This window comes from Staurois parvus, unplaced genomic scaffold, assembly GCF_062004578.1.
Source record: "Staurois parvus isolate SC_StPar_1 unplaced genomic scaffold, SC_StPar_1.0 ptg000011l, whole genome shotgun sequence".
Taxonomy (NCBI): domain Eukaryota; kingdom Metazoa; phylum Chordata; class Amphibia; order Anura; family Ranidae; genus Staurois; species Staurois parvus.
The window spans coordinates 7284272-7310062 of NW_028317807.1; the positions used below are offsets into that span (position 1 = coordinate 7284272).

General features: G+C 45.4%; 1 protein-coding gene across 1 annotated transcript in view; it reads right to left on the bottom strand.

Moving 5' to 3' along the window:
- The window catches only part of TMEM237 (transmembrane protein 237), a 48051-nt gene that overhangs the window by 17181 nt on the left and 5079 nt on the right, over positions 1-25791 (bottom strand). Inside the window, exons 2-8 of the mRNA XM_089672435.1 lie at positions 20142-20173; positions 17501-17557; positions 16430-16522; positions 13908-14028; positions 7799-7959; positions 1484-1607; positions 623-814 (exon numbers count right to left, since the gene is read on the bottom strand). Of these exons, the coding sequence (XP_089528561.1) occupies positions 623-814; positions 1484-1607; positions 7799-7959; positions 13908-14028; positions 16430-16522; positions 17501-17557; positions 20142-20173 (780 nt within the window). The remainder of the gene's footprint in view (positions 1-622; positions 815-1483; positions 1608-7798; positions 7960-13907; positions 14029-16429; positions 16523-17500; positions 17558-20141; positions 20174-25791) is intronic.

The window sequence follows — 25791 nt, forward strand, 5'->3', positions numbered from 1 at the left end:
GTTTGTACTGTCCTGGTATTTTAGCACCTCAAGAAATGTGATAGGTAGTCAGTAAATTCCATTACCTATACCATAGTTTGTAAATGATATAACTTTCACACAAACCAATTAATATGCAGTTATTGGGTATTTTTTTACCAAAGACATGAGAAAAATAAATTTTGGCCTAAAGTTTAAGACAAAATTTAGTTTTTTGGATATTTTTATGACAGAAATGAGAAACTATTTTTTTTTCAAAATGTTTGGTCTTTATAGCGCAAAAAATAAAAAGCGCACAGATGATCAAATACTACCAAAAAAAGCTCTATTTGTATGAAAAAAAGACAAATTTCGTTTGGGTAAAGCAGTGCATGACCGCACAATTACCAGTTCAAATAGCGCAGCGCCGAATAGCAAAAAAAGGCCTGGTCAGGAAGGGGGGGGGGTAAATCCTCTGGAGGGCGAGTGGTTAAATTCAGGGTAGCAGCACCAAAAATTTTCTTTTTCTCTGCTGGGTACGCTGCAGAATATGATGGTCACAACAACTCAATTTATTTAAGTCTCTATCAATCCTGTAGGTGCCACTTCACATGCACACAGCAAACATATCGCTCACATCAAAAAGGCATTATTGAAAAATTACCTGTCAAAGGCAGTAACTGTGCTGAGGGCCAACAAAAAATACAGAAAGCTCTGGAATGGATATGCCAGGTCTTTGTAGATTTCCAGAAGCTTGGGAAGAGTAGTTAGCTGGCTACCAGCAAGTACATAAATGAAAACAATGTTCCATACTGTGTAACCAGCAAGGAATCCACTGCAGAAAAGTCCAATCACCCTGCAATAAGAAAAAAATAATTCAGTTCACATTGGTGTGTCCAGATGCTTTGACTATTTAAAAATGGCACTGCTTACATCCGGGAAAGCGAAAGTGACAAGAATGCTCAACACTTCTGGTTTCCTTCTGGTCCTCGATGATCTCCATGGTCAGACAGTGATCCCAGGTTCCCTGGTGCAACATGAGATGGACTGGGGAGGGGTATCCTAATTAACCACTAGGATTGCTTTAATAAAAAGCAGAATCGCTGGCTGAAAACAGATACTGGGATGATGCCTGTAGCTGCAGGAATCATCCCGGTACAATCACTACAATTAAAGGACATCCATGGACATCCTTGAGCGTCAAGTGAACAAAATTCAGTAATTCACTGTCTCCCCCAGCTCTGCACATGCTCAGTTGCTCTGTGCTTTTCGGGAACGCTCAAATGTAGAGGCCAATCTGTTGACAGCCTAAAGATTTAATGCTGTTCAAAGGCTCTGGGGCTTCAGCAAAATGGCAGCCTCCAACAAGAAAAAACAGGAACAATGCTGGAGGCAATTTACAGCACACACTCATTTTTGTAGCATAATTATTAATGTGAAATATATGTTCATTTCAAAAGAACATTCTTTTTTATAAAGTTATTATGGGTAAAGTTCAGCTTTAACATAGAATTGGTGAACTTACCTGAAGGCACGATGTACAGTAAGAGAAACGTCCATGCTGGTCCATGTTGGCTTAACATCCAAAAAATCATCAACTTCTTCTGTGGTTTTGACAATACCAGTTCTGTCAGCAGCTTGAAATTTTCCTAGAGTAAAAGAACAAAACCAGCTCACCGAGAATCCATCATGTTCTAGTAGTGTACTAGGAATTCAATGTATTCTTTCCAGAAAATTATTACACAAACCTGATGATTAGATCTTTCTGCATACAGAAAACATATTGGGAGCTATACACAAATCAGCCACCACAGAAATTTGCGTATTTTCACTGTGATGTATGTCTTTCCCTGATATTTTTATTTGCAATACATAATTCCTGTTTAATATTTATGTGTTTTAAAGGTAGTTAGAAAATCAAGCTCCAACCTAATGAAATGTGAACCTGGAGAAAAACAAACATACAAACAAACAAACAAACAAAACAATCTGCACCACTGATGTAATACATCTTTTGCTCTGCTTCATTTACTTTAATACTGTTGTAGGTAGGTAGGTAGGTGAAATGTCCCAAATACTGACTTTGTTGCATTAAAATTCACAATTTAATTTTACACATAAGTAAAAGGTTTATTCTTTTATTCTTTTTTTTGGCTAACAGTTTTTGTATACTACAAATGCATGAGACAAAGCCACTAAGCATAGCTGGATCCAAGCCTCAAAATAAACTGTATGCATGGTTATGTTGATGTCCAGCATCACTTTCTTCCTTGGGTTTACACTACAAATCCAAAAGATTGACGCCACTATTGATAGGATTCTTGTGAATGTATCCCACCTTTAGCATTTACGGTGTAAATAAATGTATTTTATTTACTTACCTTTTATTTATTACAGGTACTTATATAGCTCAATTTACGCAGCACTTTACATTATATATACATATACTGTATATTTTGTACATTCACATCAGTCCTTAACCCCCAAGGGACATACAATCTAAAGTCCCTAACGTACATTCATACATACACATACTAGGGCCAGTTTAGACAGAAGCCAATTAACTTACCAGCATGTCTTTGGAGTAAGGGAAGAGACCGGAGTACCCAGGGGAAACCCACGCAAGCACAGGGAGAACATGCAAACGGCAAGCAGGTGGTGCCGTGGGTGGGATTTGAACCAGTGACACTATTACTGCCAGGCGAAAGTGCTAACCATTTAGCCACTGTGCTGCCCATGTATGTATTGATAGCACTAGCAGCCATTAAGGCTATGAATGTACAGTCAGGTCCATAAATATTGGGACATCGACACAATTCTAACATTTATGGCTCTATACACCACCACAATGGATTTGAAATGAAAAGAACAAGATGTGCTTTAACTGCAGACTGTCAGCTTTAATTTGAGGGTATGTACATCCAAATCAGGTGAACGGTGTAGGAATTACAACAGTTTGCATATGTGCCTCCCACTTGTTAAGGGACCAAAAGTAATGGGACAATTGGCTTCTCAGCTGTTCCATGGCCAGGTGTGTGTTATTCCCTCATTATCCCAATTACAATGACCAGATAAAAGGTCCAGAGTTAATTTCAAGTGTGCTATTTGCATTTGGAATCTGTTGCTGTCAACTCTCAAGATGAGATCCAAAGAGCTGTCACTATCAGTGAAGCAAGCCAACATTAGGCTGAAAAAACAATACAAACCCATCAGAGAGATAGCAAAAACATTAGGCGTGGCCAAAACTGTTTGGAACATTCTTAAAAAGAAGGAACGCACCGGTGAGCTCAGCAACACCAAAAAACCCGGAAGACCACGGAAAACAACTGTGGTGGATGACCGAAGAATTCTTTTCCTGGTGAAGAAAACACCCTTCACAACAGTTGGCCAGATCAAGAACACTCTCCAGGAGGTAGGTATATGTGTGTCAAAGTCAACAATCAAGAGAAGACTTCACCAGAGTGAATACAGAGGGCTCACCACAAGATGTAAACCATTGGTGAGCCTCAAAAACAGGAAGGCCAGATTAGAGTTTGCCAAACGACATCTAAAAAAGCCTTCACAGTTCTGGAACAACATCCTATGGACAGATGAGACCAAGATCAACTTGTACCAGAGTGATGGGAAGAGAAGAGTATGGAGAAGGAAAGGAACTGCTCATGATCCTAAGCATACCACCTCATCAGTGAAGCATGGTGGTGGTAGTGTCATGGTGTGGGCATGTATGGCTGCCAATAGAACTGGTTCTCTTGTATTTATTGATGATGTGACTGCTGACAAAAGCAGCAGGATGAATTCTGAAGTGTTTCGGGCAATATTATCTGCTCATATTCAGCCAAATGCTTCAGAACTTATTGGACGCCGCTTCACAGTGCAGATGGACAGTGACCCAAAGCATACTGCAAAAGCAACCAAAGAGTTTTTTAAGGGAAAGAAGTGGAATGGTATGCAATGGCCAAGTCACCTGACCTGAATCGGATTGAGCATGCATTTCACTTACTGAAGACAAAACTGAAGGGAAAATGCCCCAAGAACAAGCAGGAACTGAAGACAGTTGCAGTAGAGGCCTGGCAGAGCATCACCAGGGATGAAACCCAGCGTCTGGTGATGTCTATGCATTCCAGACTTCAGGCTGTAATTGACTGCAAAGGATTTGCAACCAAGTATTAAAAAGTGAAAGTTTGATTTATGATTATTATTCTGTCCCATTACTTTTGGTCCCTTAACAAGTGGGAGGCACATATGCAAACTGTTGAAATTCCTACACCGTTCACCTGATTTGGATCTAAATACCCTCAAATTAAAGCTGACAGTCTGCAGTTAAAGCACATCTTGTTTGTTTCATTTCAAATCCATTGTGGTGGTGTATAGAGCCATAAATGTTAGTATTGTGTCGATGTCCCAATATTTATGGACCTGACTGTATATGTATTTTATTTACTCACGCAGTGCCAACAAATTCTGGCATGTGAAGCAGAGTATTTAGAACAATTCACACGAGTTCATGCCAAATGCCCATAATAATAACAATAAACATTATCCTCCTTTGCACTTGCACAGTGCATACAATCCACCACCCACTCTGACGGTAATATCCTTGATCTTGTCTTCTCCAACAGCTGCGCTCCCCACAAGCTCACTAACATCCCCTTCCCTCTCTCTGACACCAACCTGATCACCTTCTCTATCTCCTCGTCCTCCAACGCCTACCCCTCCAAATGTCACACTACTACCAGCCGCAACCTCCGCAACCTTAACCCTGCCCCCCTCCACTCTGCAGCTGATCAACTCCATGACAGCATCCTCCCCCTGTCCTGCCCCGACTTGGCTATGACTGCCTACAACAACGCGCTGTCAACAGCCCTTGACTCACTAGCGCCTTTAACCACACGCAACATCAGACCCCGACTGCTCCAGCCCTGGCAGACTGATCACACCAAAACCCTCAAACGACACAGTCGTGCTCTGGAGCAACTATGGCGCAAAACCAAATCCCAACAAGCCTTCACCCGCTATAAATCTGCCTTCCGCACCTACACCTCCTCCCTCCATGCTGCCAAACAGGCCTACTTCTTGACCCTCATCAAGGCCCTCTCCTCCAATCCTCGCCGACTCTTCTCCACCTTCAACTCTCGCCACCCCCACCTCCACCCAGCACCTCACTCACCGCCCTTGAGATTGCCAATCACTTCAAAAACAAGATTGACACAATTCGCAAGGACATCGCCGCAACTTAAACTCCCTCCAACCCCGTTCCCCCTCACTCAGCTACCCCCTCATCACCCCTCTCCCACGGCCCCACCACTGCTCTGACCTCCTCTTCCACCCCACCCTACATTCCTCATACTGAAGCCCACCAAACACTCCGCACCTTTGACCTTACGACCATCGAGGAAGTCTCCAAGATCCTCTCTGATGCCCGCCTCACCACCTGCCCCCTCGACCCTATCCTCTCACAACTCCTACGACCTCCCTCCCCCTCCATCCTACGCTCCCTCACCCACATCTTTAATCTCTCCCTCTCCTCTGGCATTTTCCCCTCCCCTCTGAAACATGCACACATTACCCCCATACTTAAAAAGATCTCCCTGGACCCCAATGACCCGAACAACCTCAGACCCATCTCCCTGCTCCCATTTACATCCAAACTCCTCGAGCGCCTAGTCTACACCCGCCTAAGCTCTCACCTCAACAACAACAACCTCCTCGATCCCCTACAGTCCGGCTTCCGTCCCCTACACTCCACCAAAACTGCCTTACTCAAACTCTCCAATGACCTGCTAACCACAAAAGCTTATGGCCACTATTCATTGCTCCTACTCCTTGACCTCTCTGCGGCCTTCGACACAGTCGACCACCCCCTCCTCCTCAAAAAACTACACTCCCTTGGCCTCAGAGATTCTGCTCTCTCCTGGCTCTCATCCTACCTGTCACAACACTCTTTCAGCATTACCTATAATGCTACCACCTCCCCCTCACTCCCCCTCTCTATTGGGGTTCCTCAAGGCTCCAACCCTCGGGCCCCTTCTCTTCTCCATCTACACCTCCTCCCTTGGCCAACTCATACACTCTCACGGCTTCAACTACCACCTATATGCCGATGACACACAAATCTATCTCTCAACCCCCCACCTTAGTCTCCGCCCGAATCACACAACTACTGAGCGACATATCAGACTGGATGTCGCTCCACTTCCTTAAACTGAACCTCTCCAAAACCGAGTTTCTTGTCTTCCCCCCAGCCCGGACACCAGCCCCCATTGACTTCTCCATCACATCCAACAACGCCACCATCAAACCCGCCCCGCAGGCCAGAGTACTTGGTGTCATTCTGGACTCCAACCTATCTTTCCAGCCCCAAGTCCAATCTTTAACAAGCTCGTGCAGACTCCACCTCCGCAACATCGCCAAAATCCGCACGTTCCTAACCCCAGAAACCACTAAACAGCTCATCCACTCCCTCATCGTATCACGACTCGATTACTGCAACTCCCTCCTTACTGGCCTGCCTCGCCACTGGCTATCCCCGCTTCAGTCGATCTTGAATACGGCTGCCAGACTCATTCACCTTTCCAACCGCTCCGTTTCCGCCACCCCCCTCTGCCAATCCCTCCACTGGCCTCCGATTGCGCAACGGATCAAATTCAAAATCCTAACACTGACGTACAAAGACGTCCACCATACTGCCCCAAACTACATCACTGACCTAATATCCAAGTACCACCCAGCACGCACACTCCGCTCCTCACAAGACCTCCTTCTCTCTAGTTCCCTGGTCTCCTCCTCCCATGCCCGCCTCCAGGACTTCTCCAGGGTGTCACCCATCCTCTGGAACTCCCTGCCCCAACCCATCAGATTATCACCTACTCTCCTCTCTTTTAGGCGCACCCTGAAAACCCAGCTCTTCAAGGAAGCCTACCCCACCCCCTGCTAACTTGCCAACCTCCTCCACTCTTCCTACCATCCCATCCCCCACAGCTATCTCCTCCTGTGCCACCATCCCCTCCCTCCTAGATTGTAAGCTCGAAAGAGCAGGGCCCTCGATCCCCTCATGTTTTGCATTGTATTGTTGTTGTTCTGTCACATGTTCTGTCCCCCTTTGTAATGTACAGCGCTGAGCGAACTATTGGCGCTTTATAAATACTGTATCATAATAATAATAATTTAATATAACACCTTTAAGGACTCTTGCATAAGGGCCAGCTGAGCCTGTTCAGGGTAATTCCCAGCGAATTTCCTCTGCCCGGGCAGCCCAATTGCAATGTAAATCCGGTCATTGACACGAATAGCTGTGCACTTCTCCACTTGTGTGTACAGCGGTGCTACCGTATAAATCGTAAAGTACAGCATACGGGCATTGCGCGAGCGCAGCCATTCAGGAACCAGGCTGAATGGGCTCAGATGGCCTGTGTGCAAGAGTATGAAAAGGTACCTTCTCAAAACATTTTACAAAAGAAACAAACAAAAACAAGTGATAAAATGACAAAGAAACAAAAATGGAACAGTTAGGTGGAGGCTTGTCTAAAGAAGAAAGATTTCAGTTTTGATTTGAAAGAATTTGAAAAAGATAAATCTCTGGTGATTTTGGAAAGAGAATTCCAGAGTTTTGGGGCATAACATGAGAAGGCCCTTCCCCCCTAGAATGTAGATGGGTTCAATTTACATGTACACTAATTAAACCATTACCAAGTTATCTGGGTGAAAGTTGAAACATTCAGTGCAACCCCATGCAAACAAAAGAACAAACCCCATACAGATTGTTTATTTGGGGAGAACTGATCTCAGGAGCCAGAACTGTAAGTACTGATTGCTTGGCTATTGTTTTGGCTTGGTTACTTACTATTCTTTTCCACAAAAAGTTTGCCCACAGGTTGGCTTGTCAGGGAGGGTACAATGAATGCAGGATGGTGTTCTGGAATTTTTGTTTGCCCGTCAGCAATGATATCTTCATCTTCTATACCCATATCATTAGGGAATTCTTGTTCTGCGGGTCGTGTTTTCCTAATACAGAAACGATAGAAAAATTGTTATTTAGCAACTTTACTGTGGATTAGAGTCTGAGTCCCATGGCTTTTGTATATTTCTTTCCTGACAGACTCCATGGCAGCATACGTATGGGTTAGTCCCGCCCTCTCTTCTTCTATAGGAACCCACTCCCATAAATCTTTGCTCCTCGCCAGAGGCCATGTTCCTTTTTATGTTCTCCTCCTATGGACCTAGTGCAAGTCTTACCTGGTTCCTGCATACAAGATGGTCCGCGACCAAGGCCTGGCGAGCCTCTCCAGGAGATGTGAGGTGACGCGTCGCTTGTCAATGCCACGGGTCCCCAGCTAAAGGTGGGATATTGGATGCAGTGGATGGATGCGGTGCCGGGAGTGGCAGAGCAGGCGTTCCCTCATCAATTCCACTGTTCCCCAGCTAAAAGCAGGGTGGAAATGGGCGAGCAGGAGTCGGTGCCTGGAAGAGCTCAGGTCTGCCAATTGCGGGTAAGCGGTACTTGGGTCGGATAGCCTGCTAATAGCGGGTGGCCATGTAGCACCCCGATTGGACGAGGCGGTCTCCAAGTCAGGTGGTCGTGGCTGTGCGGGGTTGGTAAGCAGTGCCCTTGTTTGGGTCTCAGTTAGTACTCCTTTTTGTCTATTTTTCTTTCCCTGGTGCTAGTGGGTGCCTGGAACACAATGCTGCGCTCCGGGTCCGGGCGTACTGCGAATACACGAGTTGGCCTTGGAACGAGGCTAGGCTTTGTGTGTGCGCAGTACGGCAAGATGACGGCGCATGTGCAGTACGGCAGCGGTGACGCCACAGCTTTGGCGGCAAATTTAAACAGCTGTCAGAGCTCTTTTCTTTGGCAAATCTTGTGGACTGAATGGGGCAGCTTCCCCAAGCGCTGTGGTCCACTGTGAAGGTCAGTACCTGTCCCTCTGCTGGGATTTTGCATGTCATGTTTTTTTTTTTTTAAGCTTGGTTGCTTTCGCAGCTGACCCGGCATGGATGTGTCACCATCTCCTTGTGGCCAGCCCCACAAACATGGATGGCTTTAGCCCCTTGATCCCCCACTGGCGCTTTTCTGTGGCTTTTAACTATCCCTCGCTCTGTGTTTTTCTCTTTCTGAGCCCTTTTAGATCTGATCGCCAATATACAGCACACGTTGACGGAGGTGAGTCCAGTTCTTGGCGCCATCATTCGTCCTCCAAATCCGGATGCCACAGGTTTGCTTCCAGCTCCAGGCGTCATCGAAGAAGTTCTCGCTCCTCCTCCAGGCATCATGGTTAGGGGCACTCAAGCCGCTCCAATAGAAAAACTTGCTGGGGGTACGATTCTCAGGTTCCTGACAACAGGTCGTTATGTGACTCCTGTTTTGCATGGCTGACCGGCTAGAGAAAAAGTGCCAACTAATAGGTAGAGGCTTTGGTCAGGCGGGTCATTCAAGAGTCCCTGAGAGAAATTGGGACTAGCCGTGCCCGCAGCCCATTGGTAGGGGTGTGCTCCCCTCCCAAAGATCCCCAAGGGGGATTGGAGCTTTCACAACCTAGCCACCTGTCAGCCTGAGCCTCAGCCAGTGAGGTGGAGAGTGAAGATCCGTGTGTGGGCATCAATTTCACCTTGGTCTTGCCCCTAGTCAAAGAGGCCCTGAAGTGGAAAAAAGCTGTGGAGTCTCCCCCTAAACACAGGAAATTATTTACACATCTAAGGAAGGATTGTCAAACTTTCCATTTCTGGAGGAACTCTGGGAAATTTTCACCGAGGAGTGGAGCAATGTCGATAAGAGGGCCTCCTTTCTGAATAAAGCAGCCAAGCTTTATCCTTTCGCCAAACATCTAGAATCAGCCCCTCTGGTGGATACGGCCTTCATTAGACTAGCCAAGCACGTTACCCTCCCTCTCGAAGATTCGGTGTCCTTCAAGGACAACCTGGAAAGGAGAATCGATTCCGATCTCAAGCGAATCTACACTACAGGTTGGATGGCTTGCAAGCCGGTGCTTGCCTTAGCGGCCTTGTCTAAAGCTATGAAAGTGTGGTTGGATAACATGGATGTGGCCCTCAGAGGAGTTCTAGAAGAGGTGGCAAGCAATTCAGAAGCTGAGGTTGGCATCTGACTTTCTGGGGGAGGCCTCGATCGCCTTACCCGTCTGCTGGCTCTGGTTATGCTGTCCTTGGTGACAGCCAAGCGTGCCTTGTGGCTTCAGCCCCGGTTGGCTGATTCAGCCTCTAAGCAGGCATGGTGTAAAATCCCCTTTGAGGGTTCCTCCCTGTTTCGGAACAAACTGGATAGCGCTATAGCCCAGGCTACAGGCGGGAGGTCAGGTTTCCTGCCCCAGGATCGGCATCTGCTAGGTTAGAAGAGGGCTCAGAACGACACACACCTCTTCAAGCCGGACTGCAAATTCAAGAGAAGCTGGAGGATAAGCTGATCATCTTTTCAGAAATCCTCCAAAGGCTTGACCTCTGGAGGTCGTGAGGCCATAAAGTCCTTTTGAGATTGGGCCCGCCAGGCAGGCCAGGTGGGGGCATGCCTTCGCCACTTTTGGCATGTCTAGGCAGCTTCAATCTGGGATACCTGAGCTGTCAACATGGTATCTTTAGGGCATGCTTGGGCGTTCAACAGCCCTCCTCATCTCAGGTTCACCCCCTACGGCCCTTCCACATTCCGAAGAAAGGAGCGAAATCCCGCTGTGCTAACGTGCAAGTTCTGGAGGGCGAAGAATTTTAGGACATGTACTCGCCCCTCTTCTTAGTCCAGAAAAGAAACGGGGCCTGGAGGCTGGTCATAGATCTCATCCATCTAAATTCATTTATCCGGAAGTCAAAATTCAAGATGGAGACGCTGTTCACAATTCAACAAGCAATTCAGCCAAGCGACTGGCTGCTGTCTATAGATCTGAATGCCTACTATCATATGCCCATTGCAAGAGATTTTCAGAGATTCCTCCAGTTCGCTGTGGACCATCGACATCTACAGTTTGTGTGTCTCCCCTTTGGGCTTTCAACGTTGCCTCTGTGTTTTCAGAAGTCTTGTTGGAAGTCGTAGCCCTGATCAGAACCAAAGGCATTCACCTGCACCAGCTACTACAGCACAGGGCCCACATCATCTCGACTCTTCTCGAGTTCAGGTGGCTGCTGAATTAGGAGAAGAGCCAGTTGGAGCCCACGCAGTCGATAATATTTCTCGAGCGGCTCATTTTGACACGATCAGCACCACCATCTCCCTGCCCATGTAGAAGATTCCGGTGATCCGGAGCCGAATACTGCCCTGTATTCCTCACATCTTCCAGGCCCTCCAATGCCTAAAGATCATTGGCACCATGGCATCCACAGTGCCGATGGTGAAGTGGGCACAGTGGAGAATGCGACCCTTCCAGAAGGGCTTTCATGAACAGTGGGTTCCCGGCAGCATGGGCAGGTCATTTACATATCTCCCTCCATGAAGGAGAGCCTTCCTTGGTGGCTGCAGCGGAAGAACCTGCTCAATTGCCATTTGATTGCCCCCCATCTACTGGGTCACAATCACTACGGTTGCCAGCAGCTCTGGATGGGGTGCTCTCTGCCAGTCAGAGATTGCTCAGGGCAGATGGAGAATTCCCTCCCACAGGTTGGGGTCGAATGTCCTGGAATTATGAGCGGCGCTCTGTGCCCTACAGGCCTTCCAGCACCTAACACAGGGGAAATCAGTCCTCCTCAGGTCAGACAATACGATGGCAGTGTCCTACATTAGGAGACAAGGAGGGACCCACAGCCTGTCCCTCTTGCGTGAGGTAGAGGCCATCATGGCTTGGGCTCAGAGAAACCTGTCCAACATATCGGCAGTATACGTACCCGGAGTCCAGAACTCGCAAGCAGACTTCCTTTCCAGGGTTCAATTGAACAACAATGAGTGGTCTCTCAACACAGAAGGTTTCAAGTGGATACTGACCCTCGGAATCAGTCCGGAAGTTGCCCTGTTTGCCTCCCCGTGCAACAGCAAACTGGGGATATTCTACACCAGGAAATGCTGTCTCCAGACCTTCGGGGTAGATGCTCTGATGGATCAGTGGGGGTTTCGCATGGCCTATGCCTTTCCCCTGGACCCTGTCATCTTCAGGTTTCTTTGGAGGCTCAGAGCAGAAGTGGTGGAAGTAGTGGCTGTAATCCCATACTGGCCGAGCAGACCATGGTTTCCCCTAATGGCGCAGCTCAGCTTTCGGGACCACGTTCCTCTCCCTCTCAGGCCAGACCTGCTGTCGCAGGGGACCATTCTTTACCCTTGCCCAACCAGGCTTCATCTAATGGTCTGGTTCTTGAGAGGGGGAGATTGGAGGCCTTAGGTTGTCCTGCTGAAGTCATCCCTACCCTGATGAATGCCGGAAGACTAAGTACCAACAGGGTTTATGGAAGAATCTGGTCTAAGTTCGTAGACTATATCTCGACCATGGATGGATCCTTTAGTGATACGAGGGTTCAGGATGTCCTGGGATTCCTGCAGTTAGGCCTGGACCTGCCCCTGTCAGTCAGCACCCTCAGGGTTCAAGTGTCAGCCATCTCAGCCTTCACTGGAGTATCATGGGAGGACCACTCTCTGGTTCGACAATTCTTCAAAGGGGCAGTAAGATTGAAGCCCCAAAGGAAACTGAGGTTCCCAAATTGGGACCTGCTGCTTGTCCTCGACTTCTTCTCTGGAGGCGTGCCAGAATCAGCTGGGCCTCCCATAGTGAGGGAGCTCTCCATCAAGGCAGCCTTTCTGGTGGCAGTTACATTGTGAAACAGTCTCCAAAATCAGGAACCTTGGCTGTAAAGAACCGTTTTTGACATTCTTCCCAGACTGAGTGGTCCTCATCACTCTACTAGGTTCTAATCCTAAAGTGACCTCGGTCTTCCACGAGAACCAAGAGATTGTCCTGTCAACTTTTCGAGCCTCGGGAGTCGATGACGCTCACCCCCTGGACGTAGGGGAGACCTTAAGACTATACTTGGGGTCACAGCATCCTTCCGCAGGTCGGACCGTCTATTCATCATTTTCCATGGGAAGAGTAAAAGGAGACCGAGCGCCTGCCAGGTCAATCGCGGCCTGGATTGTCCAGGCCATCCAAATGGCCTAAAGAGCTAAGGGTTTGGCACCTCCAGAGGCAGTGACTGCACACTCAACCAGAAGTGTGGCTACATCCTGGGCGGCTTCCCGGCATGTCGCCCTTGAGATGATCTGCAGAGCGGCCTCATAGTCCTCAATCAACACTTTTATGGCTCAATACTGTGTAGAGCCTGACTCCTTATCCCCTGTTAATTTTGGTTTGAAAGTCCTATCCATGGGGCAAATTAAAGTCTTTCGTTGAGTAACTGCCCACCCGTGTGTGTATGGCTAGTTATTTCCCATACGTATGCTGCCATGGATTCTGTCAGGAAAACGGAAAATTTCCTATGAAATACTTACTGTAATTTTCCTTTTCTGATGGACTCCATGGCAGCAGGAGCACCCTCCCAATGCCATGAGTAGGCTAGTTATGGAACACCGCCTCTGGCGAAGAGCAAAGATATATGGGAGTGGGGTCCTATAGGAGAAGAGGGGGAGTGACTAACCCATACGTATGCTGCCATGGAGTCCATCAGGAAAGGAAAACAGTAAGTATTTGAAGACATTTTCTGTTTTTTCCACGCTTCTGAAAGAATTTTTGTGTTTTTGAAATAACTATTTTCAATTTAGTACAATCAGACAGATGTTTGTGCAAGCGCAATAAAATATATGCCTTTATTCACTGTCTATTTTCAGCCCCAACACATTCTTACTGTATGCAAATTTAATTCAATATTCAGAAAAACAGGCATGGACACTTTCAAACATCTCGCTTGTGGAAATGCTTCTTTCCTTTTAACTTCACTATCATAGACCACTTGCAGGCTCTTTCAAGTAACACAGAAGAAGACAACGACAACTGCTTCCATATAAGGACAAGGTGTTACAACATCAATTTTACACTCACTTTGCTCTCCGACGAGGTTTACGAACAACCCCTTCGTCTGAAAGCGGGTAATCCATGCTATTGCCATTCTGGACTATTGATGAGCTATTACGAGCTTGATTGGTAAATGAAGTTTCAGCATCTGAAAAAGAAAATATGTTTTCTTCATACATTTAAATATGAAAAAAATAGAACATTTATTATGGTTTTCTTGTGTACGAAGAAGGACCTCTGTATGCATACACAGGGATCAGAAGCGGCTAGGCTATTCCCATTTAAAGTGATAGTAAATGAACAGATGTCTAGCATTCTTCATGATTCTCATCCGAGATTCCTTAAGGTTTGGGAACCTTGGATATGTTATTCCTTGCCATCCCTGCCTCCTACTAGTTATGGCCTCTTATAGTCGCTGCCTGTGCTAGCCTTGGATCCGTGATCCTTCTAGTTTCCCTTCTTCCATGTTTTCTTTCTGATTCCCTTTTTTTTTGTTTTATTTTCCTTTTCCTTTCTTCTAACCTTTTTTCTTTCCTCTTCTTTTTCCGATATTATGTTGGATTACTGCTGCTATTTGGTTCAGCTTTTTGCCGTCCCTCCTTGATGTAATTGGACATTACCTTATTTGACTAATACAAGTCAGCAGGATGTCTCTGTTTATGTGTTATTTTTCTGCTCTGCCCCTGCGTGGGCGTATTTTGAGCTTGTTGTATCCTTAAAACAAAACTTTCTTAATAAAAATATTGAAACAGAAAGTGATAGTAAAGTCTTCTTTTTTTTTTTATAACAAACAGGTGTATACTTACTTCCTCTCTGGTCCCTTGCTGGCACTTCCAGCTACTCCTCTTCTCCACGTGCCCCCATAGCAAGCCATTTGCCATGGGGGAACTCATGAGAGCTTGATTCTGAACCGTGTTGCCTGCATCCATAGACGTAGGCAGCACGACTTGGCCTCGCCCCCTGCTCTCTTGTCACAAGATTTGACTGATAGCAGTGGGAGCGAATGGCTGTCCCTCGAGAGTGAGGAGACAAGACAGAGCCGCTGGATTGAGTGAGGACTTAAAGAAGTATAAGGGGGGGTGAGAGGGAGATACTTGCAGAAAATGCAATAAGATAAAAAATGTTTAGGCTTTAGAACCACTTTAAATTGAAAGTCTTCTTTTAGGAATCAAATCCCTAAAACTTATCAGTTAGTGTTCTCATATTTAATTTTGTATTCCAGTGGTAAAATCAGATGCAAGGTCCACCTCTATTACTATAGACCAGGGGTCTCCAAACTAACAAAGGGCTAGTTTACTGTCCTCCAGACTTTAGGGGAGCTGGACTGTGGCATTTGGGAGTAGAAAAAAAACACTGACACCATCTTAGGGTCAGTTGGAGGCATTGTGTCCCATCGTTGGTGTCAGTGGGAGGAATTGTGCCCCATATTTGGTGTCATTGGGCCCCACTGTTGGTGTCATTGAGAGAAATTGTGCCCCATTGTTTGTGTCATTGGGAGGAACTATGCCCCTTTATTGGTGTCAGTGGGGGGGGGATTATTCCCCATTGTTGGTATTAGTGGATGAAATAGTACCCCAAGGGCCAGATGAAAGCAAGCAAAAGGCCACATCTGGCCTCTGGGCCACAGTTTGGAGATCACTGCTATAGACTAATCTAGGGGACCCATAAATTCTTCTTTGGAATGCAAATAGAAAAAAACAGATATGGACATTTGACTACAGAATGTAAAGCAACTCCATTGCTTAAATAAAAATGGTTGAAAATGTACCCCTCTACAATTAGATATTTGCCTCACCCCAGCCACTGATCACTGCAAATGAACTATTTTGGAAGACTCTTCTGAATACGGCACTTCTGTATTGCTTTTCGGGTGCACCAATGTGCTATGGTTCCTCTTGTAAGTCCTCCCTACGTTATTAATATGTCCTTTAGTGACACAGAGGTTGGTGGATGAAGTCAAAGCATAGAGCCAGGGAAAAGGAATCCTTTATATAGATTTCAGGCAGACATCTAAATACATACTTACACCTGTTAAAGGATTTCTAACTCTAGTTACACAGGCCAGAGATTTAAAAGTCCTACCAGATAGCACAGCCAGGTTGGTTACCTGAATTTTGTTTGTTACAGTTAAGCAATACAGCTGTCTGTGTTCCCGTTAGGGAGATTCACCCTATTTGTCCTGTTTACCATTATCGTTGAAAGTAAAAGAACCCCAAATTTTGGGTTGTCCCCAGAAAAGTAATAAGGGGAAATCTTCCAATGGGGACACTAGTTCTGGTCACCTAGGGGTCCACAAGGAATTCCCTTAATTTGCAGGGATTTGCTCTCACTTCCTGTTAGGCTATGGGACAGGAATTGAAGGAAAATCTCCGCAATCGGACACAGATGGAAAAAAAAAAATCCAAAATGAAAAAAAAGGTTTTGCCTATAGTGCCACTTTAATTGGTGTTTTTATATCTGCCTAGGAGTTCAGCTTTAAATTTTATCTTGGCTATGAATAGTTTTAGAATAGAAGTAGAAACAAATGAGCAGTTGTTCCAGCAACAAACCTATCAGTTTCTTCTTTTTCTTCCTTCGCTTTTCAGGTGTAAGAGGTTCTCTGCTTTCAGAGGGCCTTAAATCTGTGTCTTGTACAGCATCGTCTGAAATAAAGGAAAAATCAGAATGTAAAGTAATTTTCTTTTCATGCAAAGCTGGGAAAGGTAAGTCATGCAGGAGTAGTCATCAATGTTTCCAGCCACATTGCAAAAGCCTTGAGCAACAAATGCTAAACTCTACAGATATTCAAATATAAAAATCTACCTTTTTATACCTATGATGTCTTGCTTTTTTCTCTTTCAAACAGAACGATAAAATGTGTACATGCAGCGCTAATAATGGATAGATATTATGTAATAAAACATAGATAATATAAAAACCATATCAATATTATATCATATAAATTTGCGCTCTGTGGCACTGAAATGAATAATGGTATACAGATATAAAAGGTAGCATAAATAATCAATCATATAAATTTGCGCTCTATGGCACTAAAAGCAATCACATGTGAGAACGTTCAGACTTAACGTCATAAGGTGCATATAGTGGTGTATAAAAATTCCAAATTTCAAATAGCAGCAAAATTGGTGAAAATCCGTGACCGTGGTGTCTAATAGGATGAGTGTAGATTGCACTAACCAGAAAGCGCAAACTAATGCGCATTTGAGTAAATCAAGACCAACTCCTGGTCATCTGCATCTGGAAACTGGAACAATGGGGGTCATCTGGCAAACATCAGCTAGGCAGGTAGCACACCATAGGAATATCCAGGCTCCAGAGATACACTCTCCAAACAGCAGAGGGAACCACACATGCAGGGTCACCAGGATTCACCTTGGGGGGGCTGCTCACTCTGTACACTGCGGTGGGATCTCGGTGCCCAGACAGCTGTGCTTGGCCTTTTACCTCATCAAGTGATCAGCTGTGTCTGTAGGACACAGCAATCACGGAGATCACCGGGCACGCACCGCCGGGGGCGTGCGGGAGGGCGTCTTATGACGCCCTCCCAAAACTGGACAACCGCACTGTAGCCGTCATTCGGCTATAGCGCGGTAAGGATGTGGTTAATAATGTCTTACCTAGCGAACTGCTTGTCTTTGACTTTTTCTTTTTTGGGCGACCAATGGGAATTTCATCTGCAAGAGATAAAATAAGTATAGTTAAGATTAAATTCTGTCACGTATATGCTTATTTGCATAACTATTATTATTATACAGGATTTATATAGCGCCAACAGTTTACACAGCACTTTATAAAGGGGGACAGTGCAATTACAATACAGTTCAACACAGAAGGAATAGGAGTAGGAGCATGATAGTCCCTTTAGAATCTTTGTCTGGGCAGCCGGTGAAAGCGGCTGCGGTGAGGACACAGCTGGATCGAGGGAATGGTGAGTTTCTGTTTTTTTTAAGTCAGCAGCTACAGTTTTTGTAGCTGCTGACTTTATTTTTTTTCATTTTGACTGGAGCTCCACTTTAAAGTCCAATGACTCCAAAAGTTCATAAAATGCTTCTGATCCATCAAGAGCTAGAAGATACTCTGTGTGAATACAAAATGGAAGAAGGGAAGCAGCGCTACCTAAATGTAGCATAAAAAAACCAAACTATTTCATTTCCACCAGGGACCCAAGCTGACCAGGAAATGCTGGGATCTACCAGCACAGCCCGGGACAGCCTTCCAGGGATCTACAGTCAGCGGGATTGGATTGGAATCAGACAATGGTGCTTGCAGCTAGATGAGCACTCTCCTTGCTGTTTCTTGTGAGTTGCTCACTTGTGGAAATAAAATTGTTTTATGATACACTTAGATAGTGCTATTTCCCTTCTTCCATTGTGCAATGCGAGCCACTATTTGCAATTTTATTCTGCTTTTTGTGCAATGCGAGCCACTATGCACATTTTTATTCAGCTTTTTGTGCAATGCAAGCCACTATGAGCAATTTTATTCTGCATTTTGTGCAATGTGAGCCACTATTTGCAATTTTATTCTGCTTTTTGTGCAATGCGAGCCACTATGCACATTTTTATTCTGCTTTTTCTGCCAGAGGTTCTGGCATTTTTTCAACCGCCTAGTGTGCATGGACCCTTGATTTACTAAAACTGGAGAGTGTAAAATCTGGTGCAGCTCTGCACAGAAACAAGTCAGCTTCCATTATTTTTTTGTCAACGCTTGATTGAACAAGCTCACATTAGAAGCTGGTTGGCTACCATGCCAAGCGGCACCAGATTTTACACCCCCCAGTTTTAGTAAATCACCCCTAAGGGTGAGCCAACTGGACCAATCTTTTCATCAGTCAAAAAGAAATCCTAGCCAATATGGTAATTTCCTATTCCATAAACATCATAGCAGTAATATTTTAGCATGCTGCCCTTCATCAGGAAGAAACAATTACTTTGCATACAACAAAATGATGACTTAAGGGGCCTTTTATGTTTCTTTACACATTATAATAAACAATGCCTATGAGATTGAGATCTGGAATGCAGAGGTACTTCAACTTACCCTGAAATGTGCTTTGACAATAAAATTAGATTTCCGTGTGATTGCATAAAAAACAGAAAAAAAAAAATTCTATGTGAGAAAGAAGTTATATACAAATAATAATAATAGTAATGAACTGTAACAGATCACTGGAGTGATTTTGGCCTCCCTGCTGAAGATATTTCTCTACAGAGAAGAGTATATCCCATGATTCATTGCAGGGCCTGGCACATTTGCAGCCATCTTTCTTCGTGTGTTATGTGCACTGTATTTTATTTTTATCACAAGACCTGAACCTGACATACTCAAATCACAGGAGCAAGCAAATAATACTCCTTTAATCCAGATATATATTGCATGTCTGCATTAAAAACATAGTAAAACGTGGGCTGTATGAATATTATAAAGATTCACTATATGCAGATTGTCCTCATCTACTTACCTAGCTCTGTTTTCACAAAACTTCAAAGAATTATAGCCAACTATATCTAGAATATACATTTTATATGTAACTACAACAAAAACCCTGTCTGGATTTTAGTGCTGTCCAGGGCCCCATTAAAAATATTTTCCCTCACTTTCCACTCTGCTGACAACAGTTTTACCAGACAGGAACCCCTGGCATATGTGCGGCCGGGTGGGCCGTATTTTGCACGGGCACAAGAGCCTATTCATTTGAATGGACTCCCGTGCCCCGTGACACGCAGGGAAGAAGTCCCTGCACTTCCGAAAACTCAGCCCACATGGAAACCTCAGTTCCTAGTGTGGTTGCGTTTTCCAGTGCGGGCGGCGTGCCATTAGAACGAACGGCACCCGCCGGTGTGTCCGCATTCCTTTGTGCGGATGGTGCAGCTGCACGGATTTTCGTGCGGATCCACAGCGGCACCACCAGCACAGATGTGAACCAGGGTGAAGTGAGAGGAAATCTACAACAGGGACAAAGACAGGAATGGAAATCTAACAACAGATTTAGCCTTCTACTCCACTATAGAAAGCATTTTTACTTATGTCTTTGTTGATTTTATAGAGTTCAGCTCACTTGTAGAAACATTCTCGCCTGGACCAGAAGGGAGTAAAAATCTCTCTATCAGAGCCCTATACCACAGTAAAAACTTGACGGGGGTTCTAATCCATCCTGTCCTTGGTGTTACACTTTAACATATATGCATTTCAGATAAATATTTATTTCCCCATTTTAAGCAATCAGTATCTATTTTAAAAAGTTGGAATTGGCAGTACCTTGGCATTGGCGGAAGAGCACGTGGCGGTGCCTGGAAAGGAAAATCATTACATAGTCAATATTCTTTAGAAAGCAAAAATATTCTTGCATACATATGATTTTACAAATGTCACATGTAGTATATTTGATCATTTTACCCAGCAGATTTTCAGGAAAGGATCAAATGAGTAAGAGATGATCAGAGTGAATAGGTATTTCTGAATGTAAACAGTTGTTCCCTATTGCAGCTCTAAAACATCCATACTAAACTGACAGCGAAATTCCAACACTGCTACTTATTGTGGCCAGTAATCATACCACGGATACATCCAGGAACTGACACTTCTACACACCTAACTTAGAGATTTAATTATTCACTTTTTCTATATCATACAGAAATACAGTCAAAGGGCTGCAGCTACATCATTGATACTAAATGTAAAACATTTGTGCAGACCACAATATAAGCATCTACTGTGGTAAAAATGACAAATAAATTAGATTAGTTATTTACAATGTCTAAAGTTCCCACACTAATGAAAAGAACAGAAAAATGACATTTGCACACTTACCACTTGCTTTTTCCCCATTATCAAAAGTCAATGCTCATGTAGGATGCTGGAGAGTTCCTTTACACAACACAGCTAAACGCAGATCTCCCTAATCCCCCCTCCCTCCCGAAATATCCCTCCAGATAAACTCCTGGATTATAAAGGTTAGAACCTTCTGTCCTTTATGAAACAGGTCACAGGGTTTATACAACCAGAAGATACAATCATCACAACAATGGCCAACAATATCTGTATTATTATTACAGGTACTTATAGCACTGTCAATTTACGCAGCACTTTACATATATATTGTATTCACATCAGTCCCTAACCCTCAAGGGGCGTACAATCTAAGGTCCATAACTCACATTTATACATACTAGGGCCAATTTAGACAGGATCCAATTAATCTACCAGCATGGCTTTGGAGTGTGGGAGGAGACCAGAGTACCTGGAGGAAACCCAAGCAAGCACAGGGAAAACATGTAAAGTCCAGGAAGGTGGTTCCGTGGTTGGGATTCGAACCAACAACCCTAGTACTGCCAGGCGGAAGTGCTAACCATTTAGCCACTGTGCTGCCCAACTTGTAAGAATCTATTTGTAAATAATAAAAGTCCCACTGAACATAACCAAATCTGCTGTATATTCCATTAAATGTTTTCTTTTCCTTCCTTGCTTTTAATCATCCTTCCTTTACGTTCAGCACTAAATATTAAAAGGTTTAATTCTTAAACCAGGTAAACACGGTATTGTGACTAATAATATTTTTGCTATTTGCAATTGGCAGGTAGCCACCTCCAAACAGAAAATCAGATTTTTATAGGCTCCTGCTACAGCTGAATGACTCAGAGGGTAGGCCTCACCCCTCCTGTTCTAAGAGAGATGAGACAGTCCTTACTAGCCAGTTACACACAGGCTTCCAAAAAGCGTGCAGGCATTGCTAAATCTTTTAGTAGAAAGACCAGAATGCTTAGAACATAGATGAACCTGCTGATAAATATTCAAGTGGTAAATGAAACGTTTATACAAATAACTTCATTTTATAAATTGGTAAGCTTAGAAAAAATATAGTTTTAAATAAAGTTGTCCTTATGGAGAAAATTGTAACATTTGAATACGATGTCTAACATGCTAATGCAATTTTCATTTAACACCTTTCTGTCTTCATTACATTATTTATTTTAGACCCAGTGATATCATCACTGGGTCTCTTTGCTTCTCTGCAATGCAGTTCATGATTGCTGAAAGGGACTTGTAGACTTCTGTACAAACAGTAGCTTTCTGAAAAACTCTTGCCTCAATACCATTCTCAAGGGCCCTGATGCAAGCAGTGGGCTGGTTCTTGGTATGCCTAGGCATGCATGCAGACTGCCCTGTATAATGGCCACATGTAATGTCTATGACTGAAAGACCAGAAATGTAACCAATAAAAGGGGCAGGTCAGGGACAATCAGGCTAGAAGGAAAGGGCTAGATGATGCTGGCTGTACTCCCACCAACTAATGAGGAGAGCTCTCACAGACTTGCTGCAGATTCTAATACATACTCTGAGAAGCTCACAGTGTGCAGTGAAATCAGGGTAAACAATTTCAGTACAGGAGAGAAACTTTTACAACTGTGCAAGACTGAAGGCTGGAGGTCAGCTTTAAATCAGGACCTACATTTGCCCCTAAAGGCTCTGTTCACACCTGGGCATAGCAGAAAAGTTGGCAGAAATTAGTATTTCTGCTTGCGTTTCTGCAAACGCATGAAGTGCTTGCAGTGGCATTCATTTTTAAAGCCATCCCTAACACAGGTAGCAGTTGCGTATTTTCTGCGCATTTTCATCGCAACAAAACGCATGAACATGTGTGACGCAAAACGTGCTTTGCACAGTGCCAAAATTTGGTACTTCTTTGGTGCATTTTTGGAGCGGAGAGAGGCCCATTCAAATGAACGTTGCAGCTCCAAAAATGAGCTAAAAAAGCATGCCAAAAATGCAACGCTGAAGCATTGCTCAAGTGTGAACGAAGCTTTGGGGCTTGTTTGGATGTGATGCCTTCTTGCCAGAGATTCTGCCACTCTCAAGGTAGGGAGAATTATCAGAGAAATACAATCTACAATCGGCTGTACCCATCTAACTTGTCATTTAAGGGGATATTTGGGAGTGGTTAGAACCGTCTGCCAAAAAACCCTAATTTTCTTGGGCACGATACAGTTTAATAATAATAAGGCTCTGGTCACATCTGAACATTTTTCGCCGCGATTCTGCCTGTGATCCCAAAACACTGTGCAAAAATGACAAATCGCTTCATGTGTGTTCAGATACCATTCATTTTCAATGGAACCTAAAACTCATTGCGATACAAAATGCTCAGAGGTGAATGGAGCCTTATTTTTCAGTCTGTACAGTAATAGACTACATGCTAGAACATCCGGCAACACACCTACTCTATGTGCAGAACGATTGATGGTGAATGGCACACCAACAAATTGTACGGTAGAGCGCAATACATCACATTGCACACAACATATATATTCAGGACTGCTGTTTGAAATCATGGGACCCCATACAGCTTACCTGACAGCCCACCCCCCAGAAAATATCAAAATTATATTGAATCAGTGGTTTATGTGGCTGAAGGTGCGTGGAGCTCCGTACAGGCAGTCAATGTAACGCTATGGGCCACAGCAGCTGTATGCACACAGCCGCAGGTCCTGCTATGACAGGCGCATGGGTGCGGTTGTACAGCCCCGAATACAGACAGTCCAATTGAGACCACTGACTGACACCTGCACACCTGTCACATGGCCAGAGTACATGTGTGAATGAACTCTAACACCCTGGTCACATCAAGCCCAACTTTGAAATTGTGCAACTTACAGTAAAGTCTCACAATTTCAAAGTCGGATGACATGCCGATTTCAGGACACAGATGTCTATGCAAATTGTACCAAAACTAGTGCATGCACTACTTTAGAAATAGGTGCGGCTCCAACCAAGTCGGAACCACACCGGTTTGACCGATCTAATTGCGGACAATAGGGTGCGACTTGGCATACAATTTGCAAGTCACATGGCATGCAAATCGCATGCCAAGTCGCACCGGATGTGACTTGGTTGTTAGGGCTCGTTCACACATGAGAATGGGGGGGCAGTAAAACCCTGCAGTTGAGGTGCACTATGAAGGACCCCTAACTGCTCCCTCCGTTAGCTGCAAAGGCAGCAGCTGGGGGTGTACACACTGCATGGCCACAGAAAGCATTATACTCACTGTTGCTTTAGGTGGGCATAGCACCAGCTGAATGTGACCCACTAAAGTGGATGGTACGGCTCTGCAAGTGCTTCGCAACTGCGTGCAATGCATGTGTCTGTAGCATGCTAGTGCGGGGTTGAAGGAGTTGGTGAGGAGGCGATACAACGCCTCCTCACTGTCTGTCAAATGCTCTCTGGAGAGCGATCCGAACATGCATGGTTCTTCAGAGAGCAAATCATGTGTGAATGACCACCTAATTATGTGTTTTTTTTTTGTTTTGTTTTTTAATTATGTTTTATAAGAGATCCAAACAGACCCCTGATATTTGAGACAGTAAAAGTGATAGAAGACACTTCACTTCAAAAAGAATGAACAAGAAGTGCCCTATACAGGGGATTCTTGTTCATTCACAAACAGAAGCATAATAAACAGTTTACTATGCTTCAGTTATGAATGGCCACAGCAACGATCGGTACCATTCACTCACTGGGCGTGATTAACAGGGCTCATGGAACAGATCCCGGGGCAGAACTCATGGAACAGATCCCGGGGCAGGGCTCATGGAACAGATCCCGGGGCAGGGCTCATGGAACAGATCCCGGGGCAGGGCTCATGGAACAGATCCCGGGGCAGGGCTCATGGAACAGATCCCGGGGCAGGGCTCATGGAACAGATCCCGGGGCAGGGCTCATGGAACAGATCCCAGAACAGGGCTCACGAAACAGATCCTGATCCCGGGGCAGGGCTCACGGAACAGGTCCCGGGGCAAGGCTCACGGAACAGGTCCCGGGGCAGGGCTCACGGAACAGGTCCCGGGGCAGGGCTCACGGAACAGATCCCGGGACAGCGCTCACGGAACAGATCCCGGGACAGAGCTTATAGAACAGAATAGAGGTGTCAGCTCAGCACCATCCACCAGTAATCAGAAATAATGACATCTGCTGTCTCTCCACCACCTGCACACAATGAAGCTCATCAATGATGGCTCCTGCATGTGGTCAACCTATTGGATTATCTCCGTGCAGTGCGATCACTAAGAATAGCAGAGCCCCCCCCCCCCCCCCGATCACTGTACAGGATATCTGCCCCCAGCACACTGATCCCACCCGGAGGGAGGATGGCCGACAATACAGTGCTTTCAGCTCTCACCCGTTTTCCTTCCATTGTGGGGCTTCCCTCAATCACAGCACTGTACACAAGACAGGAACAGCCATCTGGTTGTCATGAGAACAAGGAGAAGGACCTTGGTTACATCACCCCATGTGATCAAGTCACCTGACTGGGGGAGGGGCAGTGTCAATGTGAGGGAGGAGGATTAAACTGGGAGGGGAGTAATAGTGTGAGTGCTGTCCTTGCAGGAGAGGCATTAGATGAGCTCATAGATCTAGGCTGGGAGTGAGAGAGCAGTGTGACTGAGGGGAGATCTGACCCGTGTAGTGGGGTGCAGCGTGACTGAGGGGAGATCTCACCCGTGTAGTGGGGTGCAGTGTGACTGAGGGGAGATCTGACCCGTGTAGTGGGGTGCAGCGTGACTGAGGGGAGATCTGACCCGTGTAGTGGGGTGCAGCGTGACTGAGGGGAGATCTCACCCGTGTAGTGGGGTGCAGCGTGACTGAGGGGAGATCTGACCCGTGTAGTGGGGTGCAGCGTGACTGAGGGGAGATCTGACCCGTGTAGCGGGGTGCAGCGTGACTGAGGGGAGATCTGACCCGTGTAGCGGGGTGCAGCGTGACTGAGGGGAGATCTGACCCGTGTAGTGGGGTGCAGCGTGACTGAGGGGAGATCTGACCCGTGTAGCGGGGTGCAGCGTGACTGAGGGGAGATCTGACCCGTGTAGCGGGGTGCAGCGTGACTGAGGGGAGATCTGACCCGTGTAGCGGGGTG